This window comes from Aythya marila (assembly GCF_965140915.1).
Source record: "Aythya marila genome assembly, chromosome: 6".
NCBI classification, from domain to species: Eukaryota; Metazoa; Chordata; class Aves; order Anseriformes; family Anatidae; genus Aythya; species Aythya marila.
This window is the reverse complement of record NC_139047.1, coordinates 24369614-24382939: the sequence shown is the minus strand read 5'-3', so window position 1 is coordinate 24382939 and position 13326 is coordinate 24369614. Positions and strand designations below refer to the sequence as shown.

Below are 13326 nucleotides of genomic sequence, written 5' to 3'. Positions count from 1 at the left end.
ACCTTGCCATGCCCAGGTCTCAGGCTATCAAACCTGTGTCTTTTACTGCTTTATAAACGCGACTATCTGAATGGAAACCAGCAGCCAGTGAATAAAGTTAAGTACATTCCACTACATTCACAAGATGGTAGAGTCCATCTTGCAAAGACGACTGTTTCAAGGGCTGAAGGTTTGCTCAAGAAACGTGTTGCTACAAGCAGATGTTTCACAACCTTTGCTTTAGGGACTTTCTGCATCATCCTGCATGGCCCATGCTGCTTCAGTCTGTGTGTTGAATGGTCTGCGTAAAGGCAGTGTAAGCAAAGGTGTTAAACACCTTCATCTTTATAGTACCTAGGAACACTGGTGTAAGTATGCACTTTTCCTATTTTTTACCCTCTTGCTCCTGCAGTCTTTCTGGACTGTATATTTCCCTGTCATCAGGAATTCTCAAATGTAAGAGAAAACCAGAGCTGCCATGGTGTCCCATCCACGTTTACGCTTGTGATCAAGCGATGAGGCTGGAGATGCATGGCAGAGCACGCAGCTGTAAGTCGTGCCAGCCCCACGCTGCACCTGATGGCACTGGGACAGAGCAGCCTCCCTGCAGCGCTCGCCTGTGCTGAGGGGACAGGAGAAGCGCAGCAGCACCGCAAAGACCAAGCAAGTTTCACTGTTGCCACCTCACCCGTTTTTGTGCCAGGCAGGTCTCAAGACAGAATAGGAAAAGACCGCAGCTGTTGGTTTGCTTAGCCAATGTGACCGCAGTGACGCCTGCAATAGAGTATACAAGTAGCATGCTTTGTGGTATTATTTATTTAGGAACTGTGAGTAACTACAGCCGTAGCGTTCTCATCTTTGCAATTCTGATGGTTTAACAAACAGGGAAAACATTAGCATATTTTTATTAAGGTACAAAATACACCCCATTGTTGCCTAAAACATTTAAAAACGTGAGAAAAGCTCTGTATGCTCTAAATCAGATTAAAACCTTTCTGTATAAGGAATTGTGGCAATACTGTGTTTAGTATAACAAGAGTTCTTTATCAATTGAAAAGGAAAAGACATGCTGGCAATCTGAACTTAGCAACAAAGAGTAAAGCAGTTAAAAACCATTGTGTCATCCACATTAGTTGAGCTTTGAATGTTGAAGAGCAAATCATATGAAACACATACACAACTAGGTAATATCAAACAACCTAAGGTTGATATTGTACACATCTGTAATAAAGTACACTGACTACTTAATTGTGAGGATTTAAGGTATTTTGTTTTTAAAGAGGTAACCTTGAAATGCAAATGGTTGCACTTTACACACAAAGTGGAAAAGAAAAAGATTCACTTTTGGAATGATACATAGATATAAGACACTTTCTGGATTATGCATATCACCTTTCAGCCGCTGATATTACCTCTGAGCAACAGCAACAACAAAAAAAAAAATTAAAAAGTGCCAATACTGTGAAAGGAAAGCAAAGTTATTAAGTCTTGAGTGCATTAACAATTTCTGAGAAAAAAAAAAAAAACAAACGCAGGGTTTTGGATTTTTTTGTTTCATTTTTTTTCTGCATTTTAAAAAAAGGCAACAGCCTTACTGGTGCAGGTTCAAGACGAAAACACGACAGTCAAGCTCATAAGGTACAAATAAGGTCCTATATAGGTTAAGATTCTTTGGAAACTGCTAAGTATAAAGGAGTTTTTAATCCAGACTACTGTCTTTTTTTGACTACTCCAAAAATCTGTGGGAGTTTCCAGCTTACCATCAGTTGAAATCTGTTTTGCAATTGCCAAACAAATGCAAGTGAATTTTTAACTAACCTGTGATTCCATTCACTCACATGCACATCGAAGCCACTGATTGTGCAATAACATCCTTCTCACAGCAGCATATATATGAATCATAAATCAATATTAAACTGACCAGAACAACAGAAAATATCCTGTCTTTGCAGTCTTTCGGTCTGTTTCTTAAGTCGGCAGCTGTAACTGCGCTGAGGTGACAGGTTCTATAAGGGAAAGTTGATAAGATTAGAACTGCACCAACAGCATGCTGAGAAAGGGCCGTAGATGTGTCTGAAGTTAGGACAATGAAATCACATTTAAAACAAATGCAGAAAGAATCATGCCAACATAGAAATTGCAATGCTGGCTGTATCAGACCTTCCCTTATAGAAGCTCCTGCTCTGGGAGCAGCGTATTTCTTTGGACTGGAGAGATTCACTGCACGTCTGGCAAATGATTCCTTGTAAAGTAAACCTTAGGGAGCCAACTTAGCTGCAGTTTTGGCTGAGGAAAGTGATGTTGTAGAGCTATGAGCTCAGTTACCATACTGCTTTGCTTTAAGAAGCTCAGAATATAATTGTAACTTGTTTTCCATACATTCTAATTTTAAAATAGACTGGGCAACTTACTTGATGACTTGCTTAAAGTAAATCCAATCATGCTAGCAACTTAGATTGCCTGCTGATTTCAATTAATGCCCATACATGAAGCAAACAGGTATCAACTGATCATGCTGAAAAAACAACCCCCCAAAGACCTATGTATCACACAAGGTGCTTTTGATAACTTGGTTTTCTGAGCCTTATAAGGAGAGTCTTTAAATATATTTTTATCATTTTTTTTTTCTTTGAGCCTTGTTTCATTCTTCCTCCTCCTCTTCATCTTCTTCTCCTTCTCCTTCGCCTTCTTTTCCCATTGTTTCCACAAGGAGTTCTGCGGTGCATGTTGCTTCCCCAAGGCTGTTAACAGCTTTGCAGGTGTATTTGGCATCATCGTCCCCACATACTTCAGAAATAGTCAAAGAACAGTTCCCCTCCTCATCATAATCTATCTGAAAGTGACGGGACTCCTTGACAGGCTGATCATCTTTGAACCACATTACCTCAGGGTCAGGATAGCCTGCAATAGTGGAGAGAGACCAGCAATTGCAATAAACGAGTATTAACTCATCTGTAATTACTTTAAACTCCAATTTCACATCTGTGTATGGATATGGCAATATGCTGATACACAGATATTTCAATGAATTCAGTGTAAAATAAATGCAAATGATCTGATTTTTTTTTTTTCTTTTCTTTTTTTTTGAAAGTTAGCTCTGAGGTACTGTCTGGATACCACTTTCCATCACTTTTTCAATGTCTCCAGACAGCTTTTTGTACGTCTTGATCACCAGCCAGAAAGGGACTCTTAATAGTTTGTGTGAGGCTTACCTTATGGTGCAGCTTTTGTGGGACCTGCAGTTCCCACCACTGAGATTTAGGGTGTAAAGAGGATGGTATTTAGGGCTACAACTACAATTCAGAATCCTTCTCAGGTTGCTTTGTTGCAGCTGTTCTGAATTTTCCTCCTCTTATTGTGTTCCTGACAAACCAGCCTGTCCTGTGAGGTGACCATGGAACTCGTTTCCCATTTGTCTTTGTTAGGATAAACAAGGGAGTCTAAGAAAAGCATTTTAATTATGCAGCTCGGAGGGAGTTTCCAAGCCTTTTGTGAAACAAATGGCTCTGCTGTACTCGAAGCACCCGGAGCAGGGCTGTACAGTACATGCTGAAGAACAATCCCTTATACAGTACTCTTGGCTGGTGTAGCAAACCGAAGGCTTGTCTCAGCCAAGTCCTGGACTGTGACGAGAGGGTGACTTCCCGCTGAACAGAAATAAAGTGCAGGAATCCCTAGTGCACAACAAACATTACAGAGATGCACTGGAAAGTCTAGAACATCAGCGGTTCCAAACATCCACCCGTTTTATTCCATGCAGTACTTAGGCACATACCCCTCACGCTGAGCATCCATCAGCACCAATAATCCATCCTCACATCTCCGCTGTGAGGTAGGAAACACAGGCAGTGAAAGAGATTAGGAGCACAGAAACAAGCAGAAGGTCAGTGAAGCCGGTTCTGAAACTCATTTTAAAATTAGAAATTGTCTAATTTTTAATGCATGCACTATGGTACCCACTCTATCCATTTTGTTTTAACGGCTCTTTTCTTCCTAATCTTCAGTTTTTGTCAACAGCTGTAACATAGGAGCTTCAGTCTCATTGCAATAGAAATGCAAGCAGTCAGCCTTCAGGGTATTAGGCTGACCAAGCAAAGCTCCTTAGGAGTCCCCTCATAAACTTGTTCTATCTGCATATTCCAGTCTGAATTTTCTTCCCTGAGTTTGCAAGTTAAAACAACAACAACAAGCACATGCTGTTTACTAGCTGTGACTTTGGTAATGAGCACAATTATATTATTATTTCTTCTGCAAATACAGTTAGGGACTTCTTTGCCTTTAACACAATGCATGCATAGTCATCTTAATGTCACCTGAAACTTTCATTTCAGACAATGACTCCCTACTTGTTCTTAGTTTCTGCTTATCAATCTCTAAGAGTAATTCTTGCAACTTACGGCACTACATTGCATCTTTTTTTTTTTTTTTTTTTTTTTTTTTTTCCATTTTAATTGTTTTGACCCTCAAAAATCATCCTACTGCTCCCACTTGGTATTGTAAATTAGTGACTCACACGTTGACTCTTGGAGGCTCCTGCTCTATGGCAAGCACAGAACAAGCCCATGCTGCTCCCAGTAAATTCTGTTACTACAACACATCCATGCTGTGACATGCAGATATTGGTAAACCAAAATGATACCAAAACAACAGTAACACAGGGAAAAAAGAGCTAAACTACAGCACACTGCAGAAAGCTGGCAGGGAAAAAAAGAAAGAAAGAAAGAAATATGCTAATTGAATGTACCTTCAATTTTGCAGTCAAATCTAGCAGCACTTCCTTCCACAACCTCTATGTCGAGGATGGTTTTAGTAAAATATGGCTTTACATGGGGCTTTTCCTCAGCCACTTCTTCAAGGAAAGCATCTGGAGGAGAGTGAAAAGGTAGTTAGTTATTTTACAGGGGATGTTCTCAAAAGATGCATTGCATTTTTTATGGTAATGAAAGCATCTTTCATTTAATTCACTTAATTCTTCAAGGCTGATGGGACAGTCAGGACGTTAACTGCTTAGTTCTGTGCCAGTCTTTCACAACTGAACAACTATTCAGACCATAAATAGAAAGAAATCAACATGCAGGCCAACCATGCTATGAATAATCTTTGTTATTTTTTTCCCCCTTGAATTTGCTTGTATGCAAATCCAGACTTCTGCTCGTCAGAGGGGTAAAGCACTTCAACTTGGATCAGGCCCCCCGCAGTCTGTGTGAGAGTGGCAGGATGACTGGCTTCATTTCCAGAAGTGTCAAGCATCTGCACCTCTGATCGATATACACCACAAATCCACATTTCAACTGGGGACTTCGGGGAATAATGTAGGCACGTTATTTTTTTTTATTGTTATTTTTTTTTTTACTTGTATTTTTTTTTGGAAATGCTCCTGTCTGAGAGGCATGGTTAAGCCCCAGTACAGCTCTTGGTTACAGCAAGCGTTAATACTTTACTGCTTGCTCGCTTGCATGAGAAGCTAATACATCACTGCAATCTTTGTATAAACACACATTCCCAAACTCATACAAAGTGCAGCTGACAAATCTGCCCTAATTCCTTGCCTTTAAAAAGAGAACAATTTACTGCCAGTACTAGCACTGGGGCATTCTGAATAGCAGAATACAAGAACAATGACTTTTTGATATATATATATATATGTATTTATATATAAAAAAAAAAAAAAAAGAAAAAGAAAAAGGTAACAACAAAAGAGAGACAGGAGAAATAACCTACTTGACAATTGGTCTCTAACATTTTGCCGAAAGTTTTAGTACGATTGCTGGAGAGGTAAAAAGGTGGTGCAGCAAGGTTCTTACCTTCGTTCTCTAGTTTGTCTGCATTTATCGGGCTGGTGGGCGAGCTCCCAGAGGCCTTCCTCCCACTCATACCAGAAATCATTGCCATGGATGACAGTCTTCCTATTGCTCGGACAGCATGGCCTGTTTTCTAAGACATAACACAAAAGGCTTCTGATCAATCCAATCCAAAAAGCATGTGATTTTCTGTAACAATGGTGCTTCGGACAAATTAGCTGGGATCTCTGCAAACCGCACTGGAATTGTTGGACAAACTGCTTATATATAGCTCTGATGTTTTAGGAGAGACAGAGCAGGCTGGTCTGAATTACCAAATTTAGTTGCAGATATAAACTTCCCCTGATGAACTCATACCTAAATGAATGTCTCTGTTAGCTGAGGATAAGAAGCACTGTGCGAGAGGACAGCCAGCAAAAAAGCTATGTACTGTTTAACTGGAACTTAGTTCTGGAGGAGGACGGGTTTCTCGATAGCCTTATGGGCTGGACTGAGTTTCATCAAGAATGAACAAGCAGCTAATACGAAACGGATGAGAAAGTACCATCTGCATGATGGAAGCAGACCTCTGACAGGCTCAAGAATCAACCACCAGGACACTAAAATACACTCAAACTACATTGCCCTAGTACGGGCGTGTGTATTTTTGTACAGCTTGCATGAGCTCCTAAGAAACACGTAAAATAGAATGTAAGAGGAAATATAATTAGATTTACATAAATTAGTATTTTGTAGGGTAATTAAAAAGCTGGATCCAGCATTTTATGTATCAACTACCCTAGCTACCAGAACGGCACAGATGGACCTGCTACAACAGTTCCAGCGTTAAGAAAAAAGAAGACATGGACACCAGATAGGTCAAATAAAATTGTTAAACCAGTCTGACTGAATCCTGAGCTTGGTGCCTCAACAGGACAGGGACTACAGGTTTAAGAGAATGAAGCTACCTCAAAATGAGGGTATTTTTAGACAGGCCAGGTGGATAAGCTTTTTTTTTAAGTTCAGATTTCTTAAGGGTAGCATAAACCCCTGGCCCTCAGCAGCACAGAGCGGGCAGGGAGGGAAGGCACTCAGACCCTCAGAAGCACAGGCAAATCTACGCTTGGGCTCATGACCCCTGTGCCTTCCAGTAGCCTGACTCGGATTCACGTGTTACATATGTGCAGCCGTGCACCTTCCTCCTGCTTGCCTGTAGGCACCAAACCTGCTCACTGCATTTACACGCTGCCCACACCAGAGTTTTCCCTTGCAGCAGAAGCTGCCTGGCACGACGTGTTTCTTGGAATCACACACATTAGAAATACAGAGACTTATTAGGATAACAAGCCCACTTGTATATCCTCTTTGTTACCTGCCATTTTCTTCTGGCCATATATTTCTTCATCCTATCTTTGGAAAGTTTTTTGGCTTCCATGTTTTTGGTGTCTTTTTGCAGCCATGGATGCTGAAGACATTGAGTACAATTTAAGCGACTCCTGTTTTTACATAAAAAGACTAGTCAGTGTTGCCATTAACGGTAGCTGCTTTAACATTATTTCTCTCTCTCTTTTCTCAGAGCTGATTTTTCTGTTTCCTAAATTTAGCATCATAGATCACATGGCACTGCTTTCCCAGCCGTGCTCTCTTCCCAAACTCACTTTCTCAATTCTTAGCCTTTTCTTTTTTTTTTTTTTTGAGAGAGAGAGAGAGAAAGCTGTGCATTTTCATGTGTGAATAAAACGTTACAAAACAAAGCATGAAAAGCCATATGTTTTAGGCATGGAACATATACAACAGAGCCTCGATGGCAATGATCCAGTTACCTCATGCCTGCCCTGTCCCAGATCTCCTTTTCTTCAGTTACGGAAACTTCCCCTTTCCCACCACTTAATACCCTCCTTCTCTGCAGCACTAAACATAAAAAAAAATAAAAAAAGAAATGTCCAATTCTCTGACCAAGCCACACCCATTCTCCATTTTGTTTGTGATGCACACACAAGTAACCCTCTGTTCTCTACCATCCGATTGCAAACTCATTGGAAGAAGAATGTTTCCTCTCCTTGGTTTGTCCCTTTTTTTTGGTCTGCTGTACACAGGGTTTCCAACTCTGAGTTTTTTTTTCTTTCTTGCCCAATTCCTAGATTTGTAGGAAAGCTGTGGTACTCAGAGGCACCGCATTCAAAAAGCAACACGCGAGCTAAACCTTGCGAAACTGCAGCTCATTCAGATCAAGACAGAGCATTTCATGCAGAAGCTGCAGTTCTTACACAGTGGTCACACTACAGTAAAGGACAAGGGGGCACACAAAGCCTCAGGCTGCATCTTGCCTGGAGGAAAGCAAAAGCAGAACGTGCAGAGGATTAAAAGTAAGCCCTCCATTGAGCCTCCGCACTGTAAACTAAACGGGAGCTGCACACACAGACAGCCGGGCACGCGGAGCTCCTTATAAAGTATTGCCAGAGGTGCCTGCAGCGATGTGGAGGTTCACAGTGGGGGAAACAAGAATGGCAAGTTCAGCTAAATGCAAACAGAGAGAGTGTATCAAGTCCAACGGCTTTACTTCATATCTTTCTTCAGTAGATTGCTGATAAAGTCCTTGGCATCGTCAGAGATTTCATCAAAAGCCTCATCATCGAAGTCCCACGTTGCTGAGGTCACGTTGGCCAGGGTTTCGTTGTCGTTGTCTCCCATGAAAGGAGAAAGTCCACTGACCCTGGGGGCAGAACAGACAGACGGACACAGAACAAACAGTGACATTTTGCAAATGGAGGAAATTAAAATCCTGCGTGACAGCTCCGATGTCCTGCAGAGCTCTGTCAGTAAAAGCTCCCTTCTCCCTCCCCCTTCTTTTTAATAAAAAAGACACAAAGGTCACTATGGATAGCCATGTGGGGAGGAAACTAGAATTTTGACTGCAAAACTGAAAGGAAAATGTTTCTGCTTCTTTCTCTCTTCCCAAGATTTTTGAGGAGTGAAGTGGAACTAGATGAAAGTGGAGCATACCAGCTTTACAAGTGACTTGTGTAGTTCTGCATAAATAATACTGCAAATTTCACACCAAACTCAGTTGAATATATTTTTGTGTGTGTATGTATGTTTTCAGAGTGACCTTACTACCCTTACCATCAAATCCAGGTTTCTGTACATTTTATTCCATTTATTTATGCAGAGAGAGGCCAGGAAGAAAAATGCTGCATGAAATCAGGACATTCAAGGGGCTGTTTTGTAAACAAAACCACACTCAGCCCTCTCCCCGCCGCAAATTATATTGCCAGATAAAAGAGTCCCACATCACTGCAGGCTCTAGAGCTATGCAGATGCACCCAGAAGTATTTTGGTCTTTATGTTCTCAGTCAGTCATCATGATGCGTGAAATGGAAATAATACTCTTTTATAACATAAGTTGAGCTTCCAAGGCTTTTAACTCAATGTAACTGATAAATTGCAAGTGAAAGGCAATTACAGAACATCACGGTGTCATTTTTGCAGAGTATCTTTCCCTTGTTGAGCTTTGTTGTTTATTATACTGTACCTTTGTGCATCCAGATACTTCTGGTATCTGTATATTTCACCCTTTCAGTAAAAAATTTCAGGCAAAAGGTTGCTTTGTTCCTTGGAACCGCAAGCTATACAGTTTTCCAGGTCTTCTCCCAGGCATGCAGTTTACATAATAACCTATTCTTCATGAAATTTTACAGCCTTTATTTCCTTTCTCTGTACAATCATTGTACAATCAGTGTAAACTACTCTCTTAAACAACCAGTTACATTTCAACAGTAGTGTTGTGTTGTTTTTGTTTTTTGTTTTTTTTTTGTTTTTTTCCTTTGGAAAAATGGAATTTATTAGCGTTTTGAAAATATTATATGGAAAAATATTGCAAAGCCACTGAATATCACAGAACAGATTGGTTAAAAAAAAAAAGAGTAGGGATTTAATAAAGTGAGCTATTAGATTAATAATATTAGTATAAATCTCCAGTGAAATTATTTTGCTATGTTTTGTTACTAGTTACATTCAAAATCTCATTCAGAATTTGTTCTTATGGATTATACTTCTATAGGCAAAGCAGGAAGACACTCTTTGAAGTCTCAGGCGAAGCAGACACAAAATCTTTTACCATTTCTGGAAGCTGTGTGCAGTACTGTGGAGTGCAGAGTCGTACACGTATACTTCAGAAATTTGCTAGTAATAATACATGAGATGAAGATAAAAGTTTTTTTTTTTTTTTTTTTTTTTTTTCCCCCTCAGGCAGAAGGTAAATCAAAATAGAAGGAATCTGCTGTCTTGTTTTCCATTATATGGGGTGCATTCAAACAGAAATGTGAAGCCTGCCTTAATAAATGTAGAAGGTGGCACAACCCATTTATGAATGTATTGCAGGCACAAGTTACAGAAAGCTGAAGGATTAACACACACACACAAAAAATGCTCACAAAACCAACCTACTTTCCCGTAACTGTTCTCTGTCTTTGACACTTACAGTTTGCCAGGAGAGGTTTTATGCCTGACAGCACTGGCGAGCTGGTGTAGCCACTGCAGAATGAGAAGGACTCTGTTTTGCCCTCACGCACATCAGCAGTCCCGGCAAGTCAGTTGCTGATGCAAAAGCTCTGTCCTGGAATCTGCAAAGCACTCCTGCAAAGCCTTAAATCTCTCCCCATTCAAACATTTAAGCCTTTTCCTGTTTGTAGTAATAAACCATCATTCTCCATAATGTGTTAGGAGGTAAAAAGATCTCATCCATATCACAAGTCTAGATATTGGCTTCCAGATTTTTTGTCTCTTTTTTTGACTATGTAGTAAGCACAATAATCTTTCAAGCAATTCAGTGGCTTACAAAAGAGCTCACAATTTATACAAATGACAGGTTTGTGAGGTATTTCTTTAATTCATTATCAATTTAGGGGATGCACGTCTTCTTCCTTCATGCTGTTAGACTTCCAGAGGCAACACTCGGGTAGGCAGAGCAAGAACAATCCCATTTCCCTTCAACACTTTGTCGAAGGATGGCAAATGTGACCTTTGCATAGTATTACCACAAATAGTATTATGCAGCTCTTGTGCTATAATAGCTTGGCCTATTTCCAGAGATTAAAGCTGCTGTATTGAGAAATCACTTTCGTGCTATAGAGGCTGCTGCAGATATTGCCCATTGCTCCATGCTGATATTGCAGATGCAGGGTTTATAGAGACATCTCAGAGACAGCTAGCTTTCAGGGCAAAGGGAATGCATGTCACACATATCTTCTGAGAGATGAGGATAAACAGAAAATTAAAGAGGTTAAAAAGAGGTTGTTTGGCTTTATTTTATTTTTATTTTATTTTATTTTTTTAAGTATTGCGTGACAGGATTATCTGCTAAAATCATAATTGCTTTTGTAGGATTGACCCATTCCATGCATTTTGTAAATTGCCAGGTTGGTTCCCATTAAGCTGCCATTCGCTTTGCCATTCCAAACCCCAGTGTAACAGTACCCATTCCAAGCTTTCAATGAAAGTATTTTTGTATTTCTGTATGTGCTGTGCCAAATTTATAAGGTGAAAATAATCTCTCTCTACCACAGTTTTACACCATGAATCAGTTTCTTTGTCATGAAAAAACTTGTAAGGAGAACTAGATCCCTGTGTACAGAAAGTAAAAAACAAACCAAAACCAAAACCAAAAAAAAAAAAAAAAAAAAAGCTACTAATGTAGGTTATACCCAGAAATTCTTATCTTTATCACAGATCTCACTGACCTAAGTCTTGGTTGTTCGTTTCTTAATGGCCATTTAAAGTAATAATAGCCCAGCAACTCTTTTGACAGATTATGGAAACAATTTCTTTTTGGAATGCTGCAGCTAAGTGATAAAGATGAGCTACCTCTCCAGAAAATTAATACTGAGCTTACACTGTGAAGTTACTATTAGACAAGAAGCAAGTTGTTTACTGAAAACATTTTTCCAGCTACTTAACCAGGCATCTTCCTGGCGTGGTAAGAACCATTTGTTTAAAAAGTCTTTCACGGTTTCCACTTCTAAATAAAGGAGAAAGATATTTTATCCTCTAGATGATCCTTAACATTTATTGGTCTGTTCTAATGAAGCTCTCAGGGCAGGTTTAGAAATCTTAAGATCAAAAGGACCAATGTAGTCACCAGTCTTACTGCCTGTGTAACGAACACCACAGCATTTCACTTGGAAATCTGTGCATTAAGACTGTCACTAATCCAGGAAAGATGAGCTTGCTGCATGTCCCAAAAAGTCAGACTCTGAGCGTTCCTCTGCAAGCAGTGTCTACAGCAGCAGCTGCTGACACTGAGCTCCTCCTTACTGTTTTTGCATGGCATTAATGGTGAAAAAAGCAACAAATTTCAGTATGAAGAGAACTTTATCTCAATCTGATAAAAACTGTGCAGGTCATGCTAAAAAAGCCCATTTAGGCAGAGATGATAATAACTTCACCCTGGAGAACATGTAGTAATTTAATTTTTTTACAAGTGAAATAAAACAAATAATTAGACTCACTCTACTTTGTTGAAGACTTGCATCCACTGTACAAAACAATCTTTTCCTTATCTGAGGGCTGACTCACACCTGCACCAGTCATCAAAGGGAAGAAATGGACCAGTGAGACCCATGTAAACGAATGCAGCTCATTGCTGAAGCCGGACGAGTACCCTGCTCTCATCCTTCTTTTACGTGCCTGGTGGATTAATGTGGAATCACACCTTGCCAGTGCCACTGACCAAATTATTCATTGCCTTTTGAGCAGTAGAATTGTGACATCAAAGGCCTCTTAATTTGCTTTATTGAAAGAACAAGGCATGCTCTCTCATCTTTACATTTACAAGGCTTAAAATTTTAATATAACATAGAGCCGAATGCAAGTCAGCAGAGACTGCTGTGCCTTGTCAAAGTCCCAAAATAAAATAGAATTTAGAAGTTGCTTCAGATTACTAAATATTGGAACTACTGGCTATCCAAATGTATCACTGGAAAAAAAACTAGAAATAGAAAAAAAAAAACACACACAACCCAAAAAAACAAATTTAGTAAAATAAATTGGACAGAAAGAGCTGGAAAGAATTCAGGAGGTTTTAACCTTCACTAGATAAAGGTTACTGCAAATGCAAAAAGAAACACTGAAATAGACATAAACGGAGATGATATACACAAGCTATAATATTTGTGGCCTGTTACTTCAAAGGCAATATATCAACTTAAATATCTGGGACAGTACTGTGATGCAGAACAGGACAGAGAGCAAGATAAAAGTGGAAGATAAAAAGCATGAGGTGGAGAATACAAATAGGGAAATTTAAGGAAGAACAGAGAGTGATGAAGAGACACAACTAAATGAGTTATCCAGAAAGATTAAGAGGCTTTAATATATAGCTTAGAAATGTGGAAAGGGTACACTACTAGTTGTAGGATTAAGTGACTCATGCTGTAAGGAAGACATGCAGCAACCCAGCAGAGTGCAATATCTGTATTTATGCCTGCATGGCAGAAGGAGAGAGGTTTTCCTGAAGGGTTTTGAAGGAGTGATTTCACTCTGTTTCTTACTTGAGGATACATCCCACCCA

General features: G+C 39.7%; 1 protein-coding gene across 5 annotated transcripts in view; it reads right to left on the bottom strand.

Annotated features, from left to right (window-relative positions):
- Positions 1-777: 777 nt before the first annotated feature.
- The window catches only part of MYLK (myosin light chain kinase), a 201917-nt gene continuing 189368 nt past the window's right edge, over positions 778-13326 (bottom strand). For 3 of the 5 annotated variants that reach the window (XM_082763002.1, XM_082763000.1, XM_082763001.1), the window contains 5 exons: positions 8320-8472; positions 7132-7255; positions 5784-5913; positions 4724-4843; positions 778-2880 (listed from right to left, as the gene is read on the bottom strand). In XM_082763002.1, the coding sequence (XP_082619128.1) occupies positions 2621-2880; positions 4724-4843; positions 5784-5913; positions 7132-7255; positions 8320-8472 (787 nt within the window). In that variant the 3' untranslated portion in view covers positions 778-2620. Of the gene's footprint in view, positions 2881-4723; positions 4844-5783; positions 5914-7131; positions 7256-8319; positions 8473-13326 lie in introns of those variants that run through there. The other 2 variants (XM_082763003.1, XR_014317732.1) reach the window with 2 other exon arrangements.